Raw genomic sequence first — 22,708 nt, 5'->3', positions numbered from 1 at the left:
GACTAGATACTACAAAAGCCCGTTCACTACAACAAGTATACTTTCAAAAACATTGCTAGGCTCTCTCAAGTAAGTGAGGTAAACCTCTCAGGGCCAAGAAGGACAAGGATGAGAAGAAGAAAAGTATGCTGAAACTTCCATGTGCCAGGAAGGGAGGAAGCATCAAAAAGAAATCCAGGGTTGCCTTGAGGATAAATATCAGTGGTTTTAATGGCTAAGCCTTGGGACTAAAGAAAAGTAGGGAAGCTAACCTCAAAGTATCCTGCATTGTGCCAGTTCTTTTAACTCCCTGGAAAACAAGTATAGATGCTCTATGAAAGAAACCATGCTTCAGTTTATGCTCTCAGGCTTCAGACAAATTAAGTTCAACAAATCATTAAATGATAAAAATAAGTAATCGTCCAAAACACAAGGAAGTAAGCCACTAAGAATGGCAAAAACAAGTTTCAATGGCCAAGAACTTCCACTACATTAATTATTACATACAGAATATACTATGTCTATATGTCAAACATTTACAGAAATAGATTACACATAAAAATGAGCAAGCAAAAACAAAAAACACTACCAAAGTGAACAGACAACACCACCTTCAGCCTGACCAACCGTAAGCGCAGTCAAACTTAACATCATAAGCTTCCTGCTGTGATGTACCAAGAAAGACGCATCATCACTTATGCAGCAGAAATGCTCAACTTGAATTTAATAATAAGAATAAAATCCGACGATTGCAGAGTAAGAGACAATCTGCAAAATAACTGGCAAATATCAATGCCATAAAAAAGGGGAGGGGTGGAATCTAGGAACTGTTCTAGATAAAAGGAGACTAAAGGAACATAACAACTAAATATAATGCTTAATCCTTTAGGTTTAATTTTTGTCAAATAAAAAGTTGAGGGGAAAATGGCTAGGTTTTTTTTTTTTTAATAATGAAATGAAGAGCCTGGAAATGAAAAATGCATTCATTGAAATTAAAAACTTGATGAATGTACTAAATAGCAGTTTGGACACAGCAGTAGAGAGAATTAGTGAATTGGACAATATATCTGAGGAAATGAACCAGAATGCAGCACAGAGAGAGAAAGAGATGGAAAATATAAAGGCATAGTTTGTAGCCATAGAAAATAAAATGAGAAGATCTGGTATATGTTCAATTGGAGTCCTGGAAGGAGAGAACAGAGAAAATTGAAGTTGTGTATCATTTGGAGAGGTAATGAATGAGACATGATAGCAAAGCATTTAGAAAGGGCCTGGGGCCCAACGAGTGGTTTATAAGTGTTAGCTTTCTTTTTTCCCAAATGAGTGAAAGATGTGAATCTAAAGAGATTCCAGGATACAGAAATCAGGATAAACTTGAAATATGTCCACCCTTACTTGGCACAATGAGTGAAAATGTAGAACATTGAGGACAGAGATGATCTTAAAGTGGACAAAGAGTAAAGATAAGTCACCTTAAAAGGGAACAAAATTTTTACTAACAGCCCTGTTCTCAAAAGCAGTAATGGATGTTACAAAACAGGGAAGTAATAGTGTCAAACAGCTGAAAAAAATAACTCTCAAGCTAGAATAGTGTACAGAGAAAAAAAAGGTATTTCAAGAATAAGTGCACAATAAAGACGTATTAATTTTTTCTCGAATAGAGTTAACTATTTATAAACAAATTCCTATAGGGGGGAAAAAGATACACGGACAATCTATAATATGAAAGAAGAAATGGTGAATAAAAAAATAATAAACATGAAAGTAAATCATTGTCAATATAAAATAATATGGATTTTTATTTTCATGTATTTATTTTTAAAGTTTATTTATTTTGAGAGAGAGAGCACAAGTAGGGGAGGGAAAGAGAGACAAATAGAGAGAATCCCAAGCAGGCCCTGTATTGTCAGCATGGAGCCTGAAGCAAAGGCTCGAATTCACGAACCGCAAGATCAGGACCTGAGTGGAAACTGAGTGGTATGCGTAACCGACTGAGCCACGCAGCCACCCCCACATAATATGGATTTTTAAAACATAGAACTGAAGCACTGGACTAAAATAGAGGTTAAGTTTGGAGTTGAATGATTGGAAGTCAAGAGTTCCAGGGCCCTTATGTTGTTTAAAAGAAGGCTAAGATACTAAGTTTAGGCTGTTATGGTATTAAAAACACCTATTTATGTTTTAAATGTAGTCACCCAAAACAATAGAAGTAAAATGTATAACATCCAAATCTGTGGAGGAAACAAATAATATTAATATTATTAATATTATTTATATTAATTATATATAATTATATATAAATGTCTATTAATATTATTTATAATAAATAATAATCAGCCAAACAAAAATCCCAACTCAATTCTAAATAAAAATAAAAGAGTATTCTAAAAAGATAAAAAGCACAAAGTAAGACATAGACACAAGTCAAATATGTCAGTAATCATCATGAAAGTTAATGAACAAGACAGTGACATGCTGTTTAGCAAATCTGCATAAAACATTAATACACAAAAAGTTTTAAAGTAAAAGGATGGCAAAATATATGCTAATTAAATGAAGCTGGAGGTAATGCATTGTGTTTAAAATCCTCCATAAAAAAATATTTAAGAAATGAGAAAAAAACTGGAGGTAATTATATTAAAAGCAGGTAAAATAGCCTTTAATACCACAATGATGATTAGGAATAAACAGGGTTACAGCATAATTTTTAAATGATCAACTTACTAAGAAGATATCACAGTTTTAAATGTGTATGTGCTGACTCTAGCAGGCTCAAAATATATAAAACAAAAAATTATAAACTACAGGGAGTAATTTCTGCTACCGTGGCAGGAGATTTTAGTATATCTTTTAATGATTGTCAAGCAGACAAAATATTAGTACAAATGTGAACAATGTAACTAATAACCTTAATTTAAAAGACATTTATAAAACCCTGTACCTCCATATTAGAGAATAGTATATTCTTCTCAAGCTCACATGTGATTTATAAAAATTAACTCTATTAGTTGATAAATCTCAGAGAACCTAAATTATACAGACCTCTTTCTTTAAAAAAAATTTTTTTTTAATGTTTATTTTTGAGAGAGAGATTGCAAGTGGGGAAGAGATAAATGGAAAGGAGACACAGAATCCCAGGCAGGCTTCAGGCTCTGAGCTGTCAGTACAGAGCCCGACGCAGGGCTCTAACTCATGAACCCTGAGATCATGACCTGAGCTGAAGTCGAACTCCCAACCAACTAAGCCACCCAGATGCCCCTATACAGACCACATTCTAAAGTACAATGTACTTAATTTATAAGTCAATAGCCAACAAATATTTTTTTTAAACCATGCATCTAGGAAGTTAAAAGATAAATTTCTCATGGATCAAAGAAAAAAATCAAATGGACATTTCTAAAAATACGTGGAAATTTAAAATGTACTAAATATGAAAAGGAAAACCAGTAGATCAAAACTCAGAGGTGCAGTGAAAGTGGTGTGGAGAGGTATTGCCCTAAATACTCCTTTTAGAAAAGAAGAAAGGCTGCAAATTAATGAGTTAAGTGTCCAACTTAATTTAAAAAAAGAAAAGGAAGCCTAATAAAGAAGATAATAAGCAGAAGTAAATGAAATAGAGAGTCATAACAACATGGAGAGGATCAAGCAAGCCAAATGTTGGTTCTTTGAAAAGACTAATGAAAAACTAGAAACAATGATATTAAATTGATTTTTAAAAATCAAATAGAGGTGCCTGGCAGGCTCAGTCCGTTGAGCATCCAACTCTTGGTTTCAGCTCAGGTCATGATCCCAGGGTGGTGACATCAAGCCCCACACTGGGCTCTGTGGTGACAACGCAGAGCCTGCTTGGGCTTCTCCCTCTCCCTCTGCCCCTCCCCCCCCCCTTGCTTGCTCTTGAAAACATAAAATAAAACAGAAGATAGAAATAAATAAATTAGGAATGAGAAGGGCAAACAGAACCACAGATATAGCAGATTCCCCAAAAAATAAAAGAATATAATGAATATTTAATGCAATGCAATTAATTTTAAAATTTGGCAATCTAAGGGTGATTTAACAATCACCACATTAAGAAATGAAAGAGGGAAACCATATGGTCTTTTCAGTATAAGAAGAAAATATCATTTGACAAAATTCAACACTTGGGACAAAAACTTTCAACAAAAAAGGATTAGAACAGGATAGAATGTTCTTAGTTTGAAGAATATCTTCCAAGATGCTGCAGCAAATATCACTGTCGGATGGTAAAATATTAGTAGAATTTCTTTAAAAATCAGAAATAACAGAAGAAGGCCTACCATTACCTCTTATATTCAACATTGTACAGGGAACCCTAGCCAGTGCAGTAAGACAAGGAAAAAATGGCATAAGGTTTGGAAAGGAAGAAACAAATTTGTGTTGTTTCTTGATGATAGAATCATCCATGTGAAAAGCATCCCAAATTGCACAAATAAATTATTAAAAATAAGAAGAGCCTATATGACAGTGATTGGGTATAAGCTTAAAATAGAAAAACCAATTGCATTCCTAGATCTCAGCATAAAGCAATTAAAAAATGAAAGAAAAAAGATGCCCTTACATTAGCATAAAAACATATGGCACCTAGGAGTAAATCAAACAAAAAATGTATACAACCTTTATGGAGCCAATTTTAATCCTTCACTGAAAACGACCAAGAGACTCAAACATAATTTCACATATACAAAAACCTGATTTAAGCCTACAGTAGCATGCAGATATATAGAAATAAGTGATTCTCAGACAAGTAATTTTCAACAGAGGAAAAAAATTGAGCCTTACATCATCCAAACAAACCAATTTCATAAAGATTAAAGTTTTTAAAATTAATTTTAGTTAATTTTTTAATGTTTATTTTAGAGAGAGAGAGAGAGAGACAGAGCAAGTGGGGGAGGGGCAGAGAGAGAGGGAGACAAAGAATCTGAAGCAGGCTCCAGGCTCTGAGCTGTCAGCACAGAGCCTGACACAGGGCTCGAACCCACAAACTGTGAGATAGTGACCTGAGCCGACTGAGCCACCCAGGTGCCCCCAAAGATTTTAATATGAAAAATGAAACTTGAAAAGTTAAGAAGAATCTTTTTGACCTCAAGCTGGTAGTCTGTAGACACTATAAGGGAAAAGATAAGCCACTAATTCAGAAAATACATTTGCAACAAATATAACCAAAAAAGAATCAGTATTCCAGAATATGTGAAGAACCCTTAAAAATCAATAAGAAATAGGAAAGCAAATGTTTGCCTTTATAAAAATAGGCAAATAATAAAAACATATCATGCTCATTAGTAATCAGGAAAATGCAAATACAATGAGAAACTCTTTCAAACTATTAAATTACCAAAATTTATAAAACTTGATAATACTAAGTATGTGGCAAGGTTAAGAAACAAGGGGTACTTTTATTCAATGTTAGTGGGAGTGTAAACAGTCATAGCTCTTTGGAAAATGCTTTGGCTTTCTGTTTTCTGTGAAACTGACCATTTGCATACCATACTAAGGAATTTTAATCGTCAGTGTGTATTCCAGAGCAAAACATGGAGAGGGACTTAGACAGCAATCAACAGGAAAATGGGTCAATTACGGTATGTTCAAAGATCCCCCAAAGTGATTTTGACTCTTGAGGAAAGACAGATTCTAAAAAAAAAAATTGTTGTAAATTATTCCATTGAAAGAAAGGAAATTGTATGGAATGATTCCATTCAACTCATGTTTATTGAGTATTGTGCCAATAGAAGTCAGTGTGGCTGCACAGGTTACTCTTTCATGGACCACATTTTAGAAGGGCACATAAGAGAGATTAAAAAGGGCGCATGTAATGTAGGATTAAAGTGGGTATCATGCAGCAAAGAGGCTCACTCTGAAAAAAAAAAAAAGGATACTCTAAAGACAGCAAAATAGTGCCTTTAAAGCTGTTTCTTTTGGATTGAGAACAAGGAAAGGAGAGACCCAGGCAGATGGTGTAATGTTACAGGATGAGAAAAGACAACTCTTTTCCAACTCTCAGCATTTATGTTTTCTTTATCAAGGAAAATAGTCCTCCATCTAGAAATGTTAAACACATCTAGAAGAGGGAGTTGAATCTGAAAGAGAAATCTAGGTGAGAAAAATGAGAGAGCAATGAATTTAGGTTTCTTTCACGGAGAACGATGGCACGTATACTAGTCTTGTTGGGTGTGGCGTTCCTCAACCAGAATTTGTTGAATGAACCAAATTAACCAGTTATTTCAACATGGCTAGATATAACCTCAGTCTTTGAAAACTCATGGCGAATTCCAGAACCAAAGACTAAAGGCCAGTCTATTTTCTGTGTTTCACTTCACACGGGAAAGAAAGAGGAATTCTGATCCTTGTCAAGATTCTAGGAAGGATTATTAAAGAAACTGTGAATATTTAGAAAGAAACTTAGTGATTATGAGAAGCCACTGGTGTTTACTGAGAAGCTGTGAACAACAAATGTCATTTCCTTTTCTGGGTGGAGCTGTGAGGTTTGTAGTGCCAGTGGACACGGCAGACGTTGTGAAGCTTGATTTCAGGAAATTATTTTACCGAGGCTTCCTGTAACAGCCTCATGGACAAAATATAGAAATGTGTGCTGGGTGATAGAGTGCATTTAGAGTCTGTAGAACAGCCTCACCCAAAGCCTGAGCAGGGTCCCTAATGATGGGCCAGATGGCTCTGTTCTTGGTCCAGTCCCATCTGACATTTTGGTTTTCAATATTGCATAAAGGTCCAGGATGCCCATTTATCAATACTGCAGAAACCCCAAAGCTAGAACTGTGTCACTGGAGGAAATATTCGAAAGATTTCCCCATGATGGAACAAAATAAACAAGATGATAGTTAACAAGATACATATACAGTCTTGCATTAGGTTAAGGAAAGGCTGAGTTGCACAAACAGAGCATGAAGTCGTCAGACTTCACCAACACTCGTGTGGAAAGGCCACACTCGTTTGCAAGGTAGGAAGAGCCCGGTGAAGACACAGCTGCCAAAAGACCTCAGCAACCCCAGGGCTCAGACAAAGGTGCAAGAAGATCTCTCCCCTGTGAACTGTTGGTATTTTGTTTGATTCTGGACTGTCTTCAGGTTGCATCCTGGAACACCAGAGGGCAAGTCGAGGTGGGCAGCCCTCTTGTGACACAATGACAAATGACCTAGGGGTGTTGACTCTGACAAAAGAACACTCTGAATGCCTTCTGAGTGTTAAGTGTTCTCTGTTTTCCCATGGAGGCAAAACTGGACTTGGCAGCTGGCGGCCAGCCCATCAAAGGCCAATGGAAAGAAGTTTTCTATACTTGGAGTACAGAGCCCCGCAGGGATTTCCACCATCAGAGGGAGAGTTATCACAGAGGCTGGAGAGGGAAGGAGGTAGAGGGAATCCCCGGAACAGATTACCCGTGAAGGTTCTTTCATCGCTTATGTCATATGATTTGAATAATGACCATTACCATTTATTGAACTTAAACTGCGTACTAGGGCTGGGTTAAGGTCTATTGTGTACATAGTCAATCCCACTGTATCTTCATAACAGATGAGGAGACTGAGGCTCAGGGAGGCTACAGTATGTGTTCTTAGCCCACATGGTAGGAGGTGCAAGAGTGGAAGTTTGATCCCAAGTGTAAAGTAACTTTTATGCTATAGATGATCTCTGGTCTATATACCTTATTCTTTCATTCCTGTCTGTGTGGCCATAGCAAGGGGCACATTATCTTCTATTTGGCTGTGCGGTGTTGGCCTTCCCCACTGAACTGCAAGGTCCCAGTTGCCTGTCATCCAAGAAACCTAAGGAAGAATAACGTTTGGCTATTTCTCTCCCCCCCCCCCTTTTAATCCTTCCTGATTAAAACTTCACTTAGATCATCCTACTCAACCACTTTTAGTGTCCTTTTGTGTTCTACAGCATAAAGTACAAGAGTCTTAGCATGACGTTCAGGGACCTCTAGGACAAGATCCTCATACACTCCCAGACCTCACCCTCCGCCCCACCATGCCCCTTTAGGCCTGCCTGATCTCTGTCTCTACCACTTTCTGTTCCATCCCCTTGTCTTTGCTGACATTGTGTCTTCTTGGAAATGTCCTCTCCCATCCTCATTAGTTCCTCTCCAAGTGTTATCCATTCTTCAACACCCCAGTTCAAGCACCACACTTCTTGGAAAGCCAACCTCACATCCTGACCGGGAAAACCCTCCCCTCTCTATATTCCCAGAGTGCTTTTATGCTGCTTAGTTGTGGTTAAGAGTTTTCTAATGTTCTATTTTATTCTGGCTCTTTAAATCCATCTGCTCCAGAAGATTCTCTAGAAAAAATAATAAAGAGAGATGGCAGGCCTTATGCTTTACTATCTCCAAATTTCTCATCACATGTAGCATTATCTGTCACTGTATCCCCATTACCCAAAGCACTACCCAATACCTATTCAATAAGTAGGTGTTATTGGATGAGCAAATGAATTTATGCATGAAGGGACAAATGGATGCATTCATCAGAAGTCTAGATCTGCCTTGTGGTACCAATTTCCCCTAAATTGTGTAATTTGGTGCATTACACATGAATCTCTCTGGACCCAAATGTCCATATCAACAAAAAGGTGGTTAAGAAGACAGGGAGGAAAGGGAACTCATTTTTATGAATGACTTGTTACAAGCAGGGCAACGTGTCAGGCGTGTTACTTGCCCTACAAGCCTATGAGAAGGAGGGAAGGAGTGAGGGGGAGTGGGGAGTGATACAAAGAAGTGAAAAGCTCAGGACAAAGCTCACTAGGGTTCAAGCCCTGGTTCTGCCACGTAATAACTGTGAGCTTGGGAAAATTGAGCTTTTAGACCTCTGTTTTCTCCAGCTATCAAGTGGTGATTATAAAAGAATCTACTGGTGAGTTTCTTATGAGGTTTAAATGAGATGTCCCATATATTGAGGTTCCTGGGTGGCTCAGTCAGTTGGGTACCTGGCTTCAGCTCAGGTCATGATCTCACAGTTTGTGGGTTTGAGCCCCACGTTGGGCGCCGTGCTGACAGCTCAGAGCCTGGAGCCTGCTTTGGATTCTGTGTCTCCTCTCTCTCTCTCTCTCTCTCTGCCCCTCCTCTGCTTCCTTTCTGTCTCTCTCTCAAAAATAAATTAAAAAACATTAAAAAAATAAAAAAATAAATGAGATGTCCCATATAATGCACAGAGCCCACTGACTGGCATGTAATCATCAGTCATAATATGGCATAATAAATAGTAGCTTCTCACTACTCTATTATTTGTGTGTCTTTTTAAAATATTTTTTTTAATGTTTATTCTTGAGAGAGAGAGGGAGAGAGAGAGAGAGAGACAGTGGAAGAGGGGCAGAGAGAGAGAGAGAGACACAGAATCCAAAGCAGGCTCCAGGCTCTGAGCAGTCAGCACAGAGCCTGACACAGGGCTCGAGCCCACAAATCGGGAGATCATGACTTGAGCCAAAGTTGGACGCTGAACCGATTGAGCCACCCAGGCGCCCCTCCTTGTGTGTCTTATTGTTCATTTTAACCAATTAAGAAGCAAAGGCTCAAGGTCACACATATGTTTTGTCTGCACTATTTTCCCCTCTGCCTATGGGATACTCCAGTATAAATCCTTCTAGAATGGCCATGAGCCACAATACAGCCTGTGTTCTCATTTCAGGGTGAAATACTAAAAAACCATCTCCATGTTCCTGCTTCTCAAATATGCTTAGATTTTTAGCATTTTATTATGTAAACATTTGACATCTAACATTGTGCATCCAAAAGCAGCATCAGTTTTTCTCATGGTAATTCTTATGTTTAATAAAGGTCATAATCTAGGGGTGCCTGGGTGGCTCAGTTGGTTAAGCGACCGACTTTGGCTCAGGTCATGATCTTGCGGTTTGTGGGTTCGAGCCCCACATCAGGCTCTGTGCTGACAGCTCAGAGCCTGGATCTTGCTTCAGATTCTGTTTCTCCTTCCTCTCTGCCCCTCCCCTACTCATTCTTTCTCCCTCCCTCCCCCTCTCTCTCTCTCCCTCTCTCTCTCTCTCTAAAATCGACATTAAAAAAAATAAAATAAAGGTCATAACCTAAGTTATAAGAAGATATGAATAGAACTTTCCCAGTGAGACTCAAAACTAGTAACTTTTTTCCCCATCATTTGGCTTTTCTTTGTGTAAAAAATTAAGATGCCAGTCACCACTCCTCTATAATTAAATGTGGTGTGAGCTTCTCTGCCCCATGAAGGGAGCCACACCTCACCTGAGCACCCAGTAATCATTGGATTTGGGGAAGGAGAAGGAGGAAGAGATAGTAACCAGCAGAGTTACTAGGGTTTTCTTTGGTGGAGATTTTGATGCATCAACATACAGAAGTTTGGGGACCCTGAGTGGCTTAGTAGGTTAAGCGTCCAACTTCAGCTCAGGTCATGATCTCACGGTCTGTGAGTTCGAGCCCTGCGTCAGGCCCTGTGCTGACAGCTCAGAGCCTGGAGCCTGCTTCAGATTCTGGGTCCTCTCTCTCTTTGCCCCTCCCCTGCTCAAAAAGAAATAAATATTAAAACAATTTTTGTTAAAACATACAGAAGTTTTACCAGTAGACAGGAGAAGTTTCATTTATGGCAGGACATTATCGAGATTATATGAACCTTGGAGCTGAAGTATTCATGCCCTAAATGTCCAAGAGGACGGCCCCCAGAGCATGCACAGGTGGGTTTTATTTTTCACGCCTGCAACCTGAGGCATCAACAGGCCATCAGGGGGGCTGCTGCCTGTTGAGACTTTTTCTGCTACAAACATGGCCCACCAAAGTAGCTCCTAAGCAGGTTGATCATGGGGAGAAAAATGCCAATCTAACCCATTTGCCGCTGATTTCTTAAGCAGATTCAGGCACACAAGATGAAGCACAGCTTTTGCAGGAATGGTTTAAGCTGGTTCTGGAGAAGAATAAATTAATGCGATATGAGTCGGAGCTACTGATCATGTAAGTAAGGCAACACAGATAACAGCGAGTCCTAAAAGCAAAGGGGGTGGGAGTGGGGTGGCTCACCCTCCCAGGTTGAAGTCCCAGGAATTTTTCTCCTTGTGCATACAGAATCGTGATTGAGGCAAATTGATATTTGGTGCCTTGCATATCATGCTGGCATTAGTGCAGAGAATCTTCAGTTGTCTGTTCCCTCTGTGGAGTCCTATGGCTAAAACAGACCTCAAGTGATGGGTCTGGAGCTAGAGGGCATTTGGATAAGGTATTTTCAATCCATCCTTGTCTCTGAGACCAGTGGGGGAGGGGGGGCCACCTGCAGTCACACACCTGCAATAGGGAAGCTTATGTCTGGGAAGAGGCTGGGGAGATCTGCCTGGCCACTTCCTTGTGGCTTTAACATACAAGGACTGAGACCTCCCTGGCTGTCCTCTCTGAATAAGAGAGCAGCCTGGTGGGAGAACCAGAAAGTAGAGGTGGATGTCATCGTACTCTGAAAGAGTTGAAGGTCACTCAGCGTGTGGACATATCTTTTGGGGGTAACCATTCAACCCACTGCACTAACCAGACCCCAGAATTAGACATACTCATCTATGTAGTTACAGAAAGTAATGGACCCACTTGCTTCTTGGGGGCAAGACTTTTACCCTAGACCAATGTATCTCAACTGGGGGCAATTTTGCCCCCCCGAGGATATTCAACAATGTCTGGAGGCATTTTTGGTTGTCATACCTAGGAGGTGCTACCTGTGTCTAGTGAGTAGAGGCCAAGAGTGGTACTTAACATCCCACAATGCACAGGATGCCCTGTCTCCCCCCACCAACTATTGAAGTAAAATGCCCATAGCATCAAGATTGGGAAATCTTGCCATAGACCTATGGCAAGGCTCAGAGTAATCAAGAACACAGGTCTGCTGCAGGCAGGCTAGTCCCAGGAGAAAAAGGGTGTGAGCTAAGTTCACCTAGTCTCTTCCCAGATTTACCTCTCCCAGGTTGAGAGTGAGTAGGAGTGGAGACTGGGGAAGGAGACTAAGAGTTCTACTCATTGAGCTACGGGGACATGGAAGGAAAGTCCGGGAAGAAAGCATCCTCCTTAGTAATTATTTTTTCTGTCACTATTTTTTAAGTTGATACACATGCTGAGACTCAGAGCAACACTTATCCATGCCCGCCTGACTGCAAAGCCTTTTTTCCCCAATCATACCGTCTGCCTGTAGACTAGATCTGAAGTACAAAGTTCATTCAACAAAAATGTATCCAACACAGTCTGTGTGCCAGGAACTGCTGGGTAATATGGAAATAAAAATGAGTGACGCCACCGTCCCTATTTTCGAGGATCTCATGATTTTAGGGGAGAAAGACGTGCTAACACATAGCATGCTAGCAATAAGAAAACATGGCAAAAGCTCCATGGAAGTTTGTAGAAGGAGCATTCGGTGCATGGGCTCTACGTGTGAGAGTCTGAAAGTCAATGACGGCTGCTGTTACTGCTTAGTGACCAGCTTCCCTAGTTAGTCTGCTGCCAGGGGGAACCTTCGGCTCCAAAAGAGGCCAGAGGGAAGCTCAGGCAGGTGAGCTAGACAAAAGCAGGAATGGTTTAAGCTGCTAAAGGATAGGTTTTAGTTTAGAGAAAAGACCTGGTTGAACAGAGAGAACCATCTTGGGTAACTGACTTGGGTGCTTTGGGAAAGCAGATACGAAGACAAGATTGGAAGTCCAAGAAATGTACTGGGATAAAGGGAAATAGGAGGGGGAGTAAGAGGCAAGTCTACAGACCCTCTTTGGTCCTGATACCTATGAAAGGAGAAGGGGAGGAAAGGGAATTGAACAGAGGAACCTGAGATGGCCCTATAGCCCTGAGAACATCTTAGCCAGGCCACAGGGAGAACCAGAGCTGAGATGCCATCAGAGGAGTCCAACTCCAGTACCACTGCTGTGCTCTGACATTGGCTGGGAGCTGCCTGGGGACAGTGTGGCCACAACATGACACTGAGTGGATTCTGCCTCAGCAGTCAGCTTGCTGTACTCTGCCCAGAAAGTTCTCTCTTAAAGGAAGGCTTGAGTGGTACACTTCCATTGGCTATCAGAGCAGGCCAAGAGAAGTTCAGGGTCAATAACAAAAGGCAGAATATTGAACATGGCAGGGACCTTGACCCAAGTAGTAGTAAAAATAAAGGCAGCAACGACTGGGCATAGCGAAGTGTAGCAGATACCCATGCACGCCGTGGGTAGGGTGCAAGTGAAGGCCCCATGATGTCAAACCCAGGGGCCTATTCTCAGCCCTCACCCTCTTCAATGTCTCTGTAGCAATGAATCCCCTCGACCTCTCTCTTCTCTCTCGAAACGTTCTCCTCCTGGTTTCTGTGATGCTGAATTTCTTGTTTTAATTGCTTCTCAAAGTTTTGATTGCTTCCTCCCTGGTGACATCTGTTTTGTTTGACTTCCAAATGTGGGCATTTCCAACCTCGTTGTCTTCAAATTTTTCTTTCTCTGTAGTCTTCCTCTGAGGGATCACATGACTTCACCCACCCTCTCTGATCCCTGTGACCTCTGTTTGTGGTCCTCATTCTCCTGAGAACTCCAGAGTTGGGTTCCCAAAGCTCTGGGGAACCTCCACATTACACATGGCCTAGCATGTGGGCGCCTTGCATACACGAGGGATACACATGGAATAGCCCCAGGCATTGAAAGGTTGAGAAGTTCCAAACTGACCTTTACCAAGAACTAACTTCTCTTCTTGACTTTGCTGCTCCTATTGGTGGAAACACAGAGACCCCAAGCGTCCCTGATCCCTCTTTCCACATCTCCTACAACCAGATGGACAGCGTCTGAATTTTTTTGCCTCCACATGGACACAATGGCTCTCTCCTGCCTCCTCTTCCTTGTTTTGCTCTTTATCACAATCAGGGATTTGGGAGTTGTTAGAGGTGATACTTGAAGTCCCTTTGCCCCTAAAAGAGAAAAGATTTTCAGATTGTCATTGCTTCTCTCCTGGATTATACTAGTCGTTTCTTGATGATGCATCCCCAAAGGGCGGCCTGAGTGGCCTTCCAAACACCCACTGAGATCACATCACAACCTTCAGCGGCTCCATGGTCTTTCCAGTTCAGCATATCCCAGCAGTCCTTCTGGGCTCCTTCAGTGACCCCAGCAGTAGCAGAACTTTCCATTTAGAGATATTCCAAGACCTCAGTTTTAATGAGAAAAAAAAAAAAAAAAAAAAAGGCAGTAGCTGTAGTCAGTGAGCTTCTGTTTCTAGGCAGATCGTCAGTTTTTACAAGGTCTGAACATTTTCTCATCTCCAGGGCCCAAGAATTAGAACTGGAAGATCATCAAAGCAGACTGGAACAGACATTAAGAGAAAAAATGCTCAAGGAGGGTGAGTACGATGACATGTTTGGGGGCCCTTGTTAAAGACATTTTTCCCCCGAGAGGCACTTGCACAGAGCACCCTGCAAATCCCAGAGTGGGACGCTCTTCCTGTCTTGTGCAAGCAGCCTGGAGGCAGAACGGGAGGCTGGACGGGTGGAAACTCACCACCCGCCCAGCAAGTCGCTTCTGGCTTTGTTCACCTGGGCTATGAGGGCAGCAGTTTACTCCATCCCATGAGCTAACAGAGCAAAATCACTCATTCGCTTTCCCATTTATTCAGTTAAGGAGTATTTGCTGAGAGTCTAGGGGGGCCCTGGCAATAGAAGAAGAGCACCCCTGCCTTGTGGTCTCACCGGGGAGGCCAACATGCAAACTGGTGTTTGTAGTACAATGAGATGAAGGCCAGGACAGAGATGCTTTGGGAACACCAAGGAAGGCGGGCCTAGTTCTGCCAGGCACCATAGATGTACAGGAAACACCCTTCCCAGCACAGGCCGGACCAGGTCAACACAAATGAGAAAATAATTTCCACCATAAAGGAGGGAAAGCTGACATAAATTCAATTCACATGCTATACTGATTTATGCATTCATTGGTTCCAGCCCAGTAAGACACCGTTTTGTGGCTGTGTGTTCATGGGACCAGATCCACGCATGGCTTTCCTACACTTAGGCCTAGGTCTAAAAGGACAAGTTCAACAATTTCTTTACACCTCATGGACCAAACATACTTACCTATGGGGTTGCCTGGTACAGGGCAAGCACCTGACATATTAGACGTCATCTTTATGATTGTTTTTACTTAGGCATTTTATCCCCATTTTACAGTTTAGAAAACTGAGTCTCGGAACTTAAAAAGTATGTTCGAGGTAAGTAGTGAGAGGACTAAGATTCAGGCACAGACTACCAAAGAGGGTCTCCTATTCCTTCCCACGTAGTAATGATTTGTGGACTTTCTTTATAGCAACAAAAAATTCTATTTCTAGCAAAATCTTTCTAGGGCTGCACTGTATAGAACAGATAAAAGTCATTTTTATTCGTCAGAGGGCTCGCATGAGTCCGTTGATGACAAGCCAACATTGAGGGAGGAATGTTTTATTTTTCTGTGTTGATTATCAAATAAGGAGCAACGACACTGGAATATACCCAGATTAACAGATCATAGAAGGAGTAGGAGTAAGATGGGTGAGAAGTCAGGGTGCTCTGGGTTTTCTTCCTCCCTCAAACACAGCTATGTTGAGGTCAGATGATTTGGAACAACCAGGAAATTGATCTATGGAGTGTCAGAAGGATCTCCATGATTGGAGGGAGACAGCGTGCCAGGTACAAGGTGCATGGACATGAACTTGGGGAGAGAGAAACAGCAGTGCCACAGAAGAGAGGGAACCCTTTCCATGGAGAGACAAAGGGAAAGAAAGAGAGAGGGGTTGAGAGAGTGCGGCATCAGGTTTGCACAGGAGGAAAACCGCTCTGGACCAGGGACTGGGGAACAAGAAGTACTAAGTATAGCAGGGTTTTGGTTTTTTTTATTTTATTTTATTTAAATCCAAGTTAGTTAACATATAGTGTAAAAATAGTTCAGGAGTAGAATGTGGTGATTCGTCACTTACATATAATACCCAGTGCTCATCCCAGCAAGTGCCCTCCTTAATGCCCATCACCCATCTAGCCCAACAACGTGGATGGAACTGGAGTGTATTATTTATGCTAAGCAAAATAGGTCAGTCAGAGAAAGACAGAAATCATATGATTTCACTAATAGGTGGAATTTAAGAAACGCAACAGATGAACATAGGGGAAGGGAAGGCAAAATAAGATAAAAACAGATAAAAACCATAAGAGACTCTTAAATACAGAGAACAAACTGAGAGTTGCTGGAGGGGAGGTCGGGGGGATGGGCTAAATGGGTGATGGGCATTAAGGAGGGCACCTGTTGGGATGAGCACTGGGTATTATATGTAAGTGACGAATCACTATATTCTACTTCTGAAACCAATACTACACTAACCTGGATTTAAATAAGTTCATTAAAAAATAAATTAATTAAAAAGAAAAAACCATAGAGCATAATATCTGATTTATACATCAAATAAAAATTTCAGTTTGCTCTGTTTCTGGATGGTAAAATAAAAACCACCAACAGTCCCCATTAGCCACCTTTGAACCTTTTTTTTTTTTTTTAAGTTTTACTAAGGAGTGAGGATCATACATTTCTTCATTCCCCTTAGCCGATCTTCCATAAAAGCTCTAGCCCACTAGTTAGCAAGAGAGGGAAAAAAAAAAGAAAAAAGAACTTTATTTATCCCTCTCTAGTAGACTCGGTCTGATGCAATAAGTTTAACAATCCCGGTAGAAATGCTTAGTCTCTTTGGGATGAAAATGTTCAGCCTTGGAGATGGCCAGCTTTTCCTTCTGCTTTCCTCCCTAAGGACGGGTAGTAGGGAGAGGCAGGTTTTGTGACTCCGCAGCAGTAGGTATCTGGGTTGGTTGCTCTGATTCACTGAGTCCCCACCCAGCTGTGTCCCATCATCCGGCTGCCACTCTCTCTGCTGGCATTTGCAAGCTGAGGTGTATGGCTGGCATCGTCCATAGCCTGGCCACTCCTCAGCATGCCTGGAGCCTGGTGGCAGTCCCTGGCTTTCTCAGGCACACCTCAGCACATCCTCCATTCAGCTTGTCCAGACAGACTCCACCGTGGGACCACGTCACTCCTCATCGCGGGGGAGCCCTCTGGGAGGCTCACTGGCCAGCTACCTTTGGTAGCTCTAGGGCTGGTGGGCACTCTTAAGCCCCACGGCTGCCACACACAGCAGATTGAGATCTGGGGAGCCACACTCAGACCCTTCTCTGCCCAGCCACCATATACTGCCCTATGTTTATGCAGAAGGCACCCTTCCAGCTGGCTTCTTCCCAGAATTCCAAACAAGGGGCTGGGTAAGAATCCTTGAGCCCCTGGTGTTCCCATTAAATGGTATGATGTTTCCTGGCCCAGAACAGAGAGGCTAGAGCTAACCCTCTGCTTCTAATCGTCTCTTGCCCATAAAACACGAAGTACCGAGGGAATGGTGTTTCTCTATTTCCCTTTTGTCATATATGCCTTCTTCCTGACCCCATCCTCTGAACTAAGACTCATGTGAGAAACAGTGGCCCTTCTTTGCTCCAGGATCAGGCTCACCACCTAGTCCCTGGCATGTTAAAGGGAACGGGCTCAGGTATTTATAAAGTCGTCTCCCAAGGCAACAATCTGGTTGACAAGACTTAAATCTGCCTTAAAATCTATTTTGATTGTCAGAAAATCATTACTACCTGTTTCTTATCCCTTCCCTTCCTTTTGTAGCAATCTTATGTCCCCCGGGGCAATGGGATGTGTCAGGCCAATTAGGAAGAAGTTCTTGTACTCTTAAGACAAAAGAGAAAACATGTTCACAGTCTGGAGACACCATCCCATTGGCCAACCAGAGCCTTATTTTGCTTCTGCCTGGTCTCTCCTCAAAGGGCTGCAATTTGTCATTAACTACAAAAAAAAAAAAAAAAAAAAAAAAAAAAAAAAGAAAAAGAAAAAAAGGATCCTCATCTTTGAAGTCCTAGCCCCTGATGCAGAAGGTTTGTTTAGAAACTTTTCTCATAGATTCCTTTGTTGTAGTTCAGACATGTTTAGGGAAAACAGCCTTCTTGTTGTTCCGTTGGTTTCTTTTTTTTCTTGCAGGGGAGGGGAGGCTGGAGAACTCTGTGGGGCCTGGCTGATATTCTTTTCCTTACAAAGGGATTTCCCCCTGTTTGCTTTGTATATACTCTCAAGATGAAAACTGAGCTGACTGCAGCACAAAGCACCCTCCTTGCTAATCTGTGGCTGCGAGAGAGTTCCCTGGTGTTAAATTCATTTCCTTGTTTTCTCCATGGAAATTAGAAGGCAGAACAAGTCCGAAACAATCAAGAATGCCCGTGCCAAGATCTCTCCCTCGGCCTGAATGTTACCTGAGGCCCAATGCTTGCCGTTTTTTTGTTTTTTAGAGAGCCAGAAAGATGAGAGCGATCTGAACGAGGAGCAAGAAATACTCAGCGAGATGATGCAAGTAATTGAACAAAGGGACAGACTCGTGGACTCCTTAGAGGAACAGCGCATAAAAGAAAAGGCTGAAGACCAGCACTTTGAAAGCTTCATATTCTCCAGGGGCTGTCAGCTGAGTAGGACGTGAGCAGCCCAAGGCGCTGGCCCTGGATGCTGGCTGAGGATCAGGCCGGGCACACCTCACTCACTCACGGTTCCTTTGGCAGGATTTGCCATACGTGGAACTTAAGTGATGCCCTATTGCAATTTCTTCTTAAAATTCTCCCATATGGAGTACAGCTGCCCAAGACCCTTCCAGAGATTATAATGACGAATATACAAAGATGGTTAGGGAATTGGCAGTCACTTTGGCATGTCTCACATTGGAAGTGACCTTGGCAGATGACCAGCATTGTTTTCCCTGGAAAGTGACACAGGGATCGACTTTCCTGCTGTTTTTATCATTTATCTCCCCAATTCATTGAGTTACACATCTTAAGATTTTTACAAAGCTGCCTTTTCATTAATATATCCATATTTGCCCTTTTTTTTTCTTTCATGGATGACCAGTTTCCAAATGTCAGAAAGAAGCAGCCACAGTTTAAAGATTAGGTTAATATTTAAAAATTGTGTTTCCAGAGAAAGAGGAGAAACCTTGAGATTACTGATTACATAAAGCAAATAACTCATATAGCAGGTGTTAATTCAATCCAGGGTGAATTTAATTTACCAGTTGTATTTATAAGCCTTAATATAATATACATAAGAAATGAGAGTTTAATACAACATTTGAGCCTTAATTTCATTTAAAAAAAAAGAGAGAGAGAAGGAAATCAAACTTTAACTTCATACTGGCAAGACTATCAGTGTTCACCAAATACTGCAGGCTTAGAAAAGCTTTTGTTCTCTGAGTCCTCTCCTTACTGGCCCTGGAACACAGTGAAAAGTGTTTCTCGAAAATGAATCATTTTCCAGTGCATTTTTATAACCGTTGGTAATGGCACTGAAAACACACACACTCGTGATCCAAGGTGAAGAAGGCTTCCCGGTGACAGCCTTCTCAGGTCCAAAGAGAAGTGTCTCCAGCGCTCTCTCCAGGGACTCCCTGGGAACTCCACAGGACAAGGACAAAACCACTTCTGACTTCACCCTAGAGCTGAGTGCAGCGACCCCATTTACCAAAGGCAGTGATCAAATCCCAAACTGGGTCATGGATTTTTTTTTTTTTTTAAGTGACATTTTCAATGTGAAAAGAAAGCCAGGAGATGGAATTTGTGCACTGACAGGAGATTCCTGGGTCGTTTTGATGGTTCATATGGGAACCAAAGAAAAGATTTTAAATAGTGATCTGTTGTCATAAAGTATTTGATTGTTTACAGTCAATGGGATTCTTTGAAGAGTCAGCCTGTTGCTGACAAGAGACAGACTGAGGAACTCTTTGTTATATGTTTGGCCTCTCTCATTTCTGCAAGTGTGTAAATGTGTCATTGAACAAAAGGTGCTTTGCAACAGTTGGCTCTTGAGACCTAACTCTCCTCAGTTCATGTTGACCATGAACCACTGCTGTGTGAGATGCTGTCTATGTGCACCAGTCTGGCCAGCTGATAAGCCAGAAATCAGAAATGTAACTGGATTTCTCAAGTGCGCCAATGTTTTGGGTGGTATTAAAATGCAACCTTTCCATGGCAGACCAAATTCCGAAGGTTGTAATTCTTTTTTCCTTCCTTCTTCTTCCTTTCCCCTTTTTAAAAAAAGAGTCAAATCTTCTAGTGCCTGAATTCTATTGGGGAATATGTGCAGGCATCTATCTAGCTGTCAAAACTATGCCATTTATGGCTATTTACCTCTTCTTATTTATTTATATATTTGGTGGAAATTGCTAATACAGTTTCCTCACAATTCTGATTTTCCTGTATTATAACTTGGAGAAGGTCTATTGGCACTAGGGTGTATCGGTATATAAGCTATTTAACATATAAGTAACCCAGATGTTTGGGGCAGTGAGCTAGTTGTATAGTATTAAAGATTTATGGAGATAGTTAAAATAATATTTTCGGCCTTCAGGCATTTAAAATAAGACTCTGGATACTCAGGAATTTTAATTCATTTAAAGAAAAAGATCTAGAACTTCTGTTTTTATTCTAGAATATTTAGAAGTATTCAAACCCAGTGTTTTCTGTCAGTTCTATGAAAGCATGCTACTTGCGACTTGCATATGTTTAACGTGATGCTTACCTGTGTGGTGTCTGGATTGTTTTGATACAAAAGAATTTATTGCCACTTATTTTGATTTGTTCTATTTTCATCTAAAAGAAAGATCCTCCTGAGGGGGGCCAAGAAACACCTTCTTTCTGTTAATAGATGAGAAAGGCAATTTGTTCATTTTCTCTTTCAAAGACTATGTTCTGGAGTGGAAGGCTGAGTCTTACGTGGCCAGGTTGAAACACATGCTCATACCTAACAGCCTTTTACTTACGCCAGCTTTTAGTTTTACCAGCATGTAAAACCATTTCAATGGACATTTCCAAAATGACACAAATATTGTAGCTGTTGAATTATTTTGAACAATTCCATTCCTATTCACAATAAAGAATGTTCTAAGACCGTCAAAGTGTAAAATATTGTACATTTTAAAGACAGTTTCTTTATGCAGTACGGGTAGGATTATGGCGAAAACAGCTTCTTCTGTCCCATAAAAGTATACTTGTGATCAAAGCTGAACAAGTTAGGACTCTGAACGAGACATAAAGCCCCAGCTCCGGGTCGTATTTTATAGCCAGTCTCACACAGCTTCTAAGTTAAACTAAAGGGCTCATGTTAGTTGCTAGTTTAGGATTTTACATAAGTTGAATCAAGAGGACATGTCTGAAGCTTGCTCTCGCAAAGCATTCATTTGTTGATCTATTTGTGTAACAAACATTCTCTGAATGCCTGTGGGGTTGTGCAGCTTCCATTAGGGGAGAATATCAGTCCTCCACTCTACCCCCAAATAACTGCAAAAATAAACAAGTACCACTCGCAAATAAATACAAAGGTAAAGAACTATTTTTCATTATAAGCATCAGTCTATTCTACTCACGTTTATCTCAAGTCTAAAGACATTTATCCCCAACTCTTGTAGTGCTTCTTTGGCAATGAAAATAAGTTCGTTTCTAAAACTGTGAAAAATACTATCAGGTTGTACTGTTTCATTTAGACCTTGACTTTGGCAGTGTGAGGCTGCTTGGACTCAATCAATGCTGAGATGCAGCATGTTAATTGCGACTGAGAAAGGAAGTGGCAGGTGTTTCCAACTCTGATGAGCTGCAATGAAATTGATGTTTTCTGCATTCGGGAGGCAAATGGCAATTCAGCAGTGTCTTTCTTCCCAGGAAGCAGACTTACAGGCTTTTCCTTCCAAACTGAAAATGGCAGCATGTCCCAGCCAGGTGGCTGATCAGAGAACTACCTCAGCAGGGCAGAGGTGGCAGGGGGCAGCCGGGGCTGCCACACGAACAGAGAGAGTCGCAGTCATTGGATGTGGTGAGCTCAAATGTAATTTATTGTAATAGGAAGGTTCACGTACAGGGGAGCGTGTACTGTTTCGCCTACTGTTTATCTTCTAACCTCACTGCTGAGTAGCTTGTAAAAGATTAATTTGCTCTGACAATTGGGAACTATTCATGTGGGCTGAAATGCGTTACATGGGCACTGCTATAAATACTGAAATGAACCAAAAATAAATGGTTTCCTGTTGAAGGAATCAAAACATTTTCGTGTGGGCTTGGTCTGGCACCTCCAAGGGCAGTGTCCATTTCATTTCTTCCTTTCTAGTGAAAGGAGCAGGGCAAAGCTTTGATTTCGTGTGGGAGTCTGTGAATTAACAGTTGGATGCTTTATTCCCCCCGGGGCACCTGGAAGGACTTACCTGACTAGCACATTGGACTTGATTGGGAAGAGGAGTGAAGAAGTTTTGCCTTGGGTGTATTCTTTCAACAAAGAAAGTTACCCTCAGGGATGGGGAGGCAGAAAGGTGGAGCCAGTCCCGGTTTACCTCCTCATTCCTCTCACCTTCTTACCTGGCATGGCCTGGTTTTATATTTCAGTTCCTCTGCAGAAATGCTCCCATCTGCCCTGAACTGGCCTCTTTCGTCAATGCACACTTTGAGGACCGGCTTGTTTGTTTCTGTTCTTAATCCCAGTGCATGCAAGCCTTCCTGATATGGGAGAGCATAATGCCTCAGAATTGCCACATCAGGTTAACCAAGTGGTCAGTCCCCAGCATTTCACACGGAGTTCCCCCTTTGTTTGAAAGCTTTTGTCTGCTGTTGGAATATTTGCAACGATCCATTTGTTCCCATCTAAAATCAACAAAAAG

General features: G+C 41.4%; 1 protein-coding gene across 10 annotated transcripts in view; it reads left to right on the top strand.

The window, feature by feature from the left end:
- Positions 1-20,962, top strand: part of MICAL2 (microtubule associated monooxygenase, calponin and LIM domain containing 2) — a 223,961-nt gene extending 202,999 nt beyond the window's left edge. For 9 of the 10 annotated variants that reach the window (XM_053899985.1, XM_053899978.1, XM_053899983.1 and 6 more), the window contains 3 exons: positions 10,834-10,936; positions 14,238-14,311; positions 18,315-20,962. In XM_053899985.1, the coding sequence (XP_053755960.1) occupies positions 10,834-10,936; positions 14,238-14,311; positions 18,315-18,499 (362 nt within the window). In that variant the 3' untranslated portion in view covers positions 18,500-20,962. The remainder of the gene's footprint in view (positions 1-10,833; positions 10,937-14,237; positions 14,312-18,314) is intronic. The other variant, XM_053899981.1, reaches the window with a different exon arrangement.
- Positions 20,963-22,708: the final 1,746 nt, after the last annotated feature.

The sequence above is a fragment of the Panthera pardus genome, unplaced genomic scaffold (assembly GCF_024362965.1).
Source record: "Panthera pardus isolate Hobbes unplaced genomic scaffold, ASM2436296v1 HiC_scaffold_12, whole genome shotgun sequence".
NCBI classification, from domain to species: Eukaryota; Metazoa; Chordata; class Mammalia; order Carnivora; family Felidae; genus Panthera; species Panthera pardus.
This window is presented reverse-complemented; position numbering and strand designations above follow the sequence as displayed.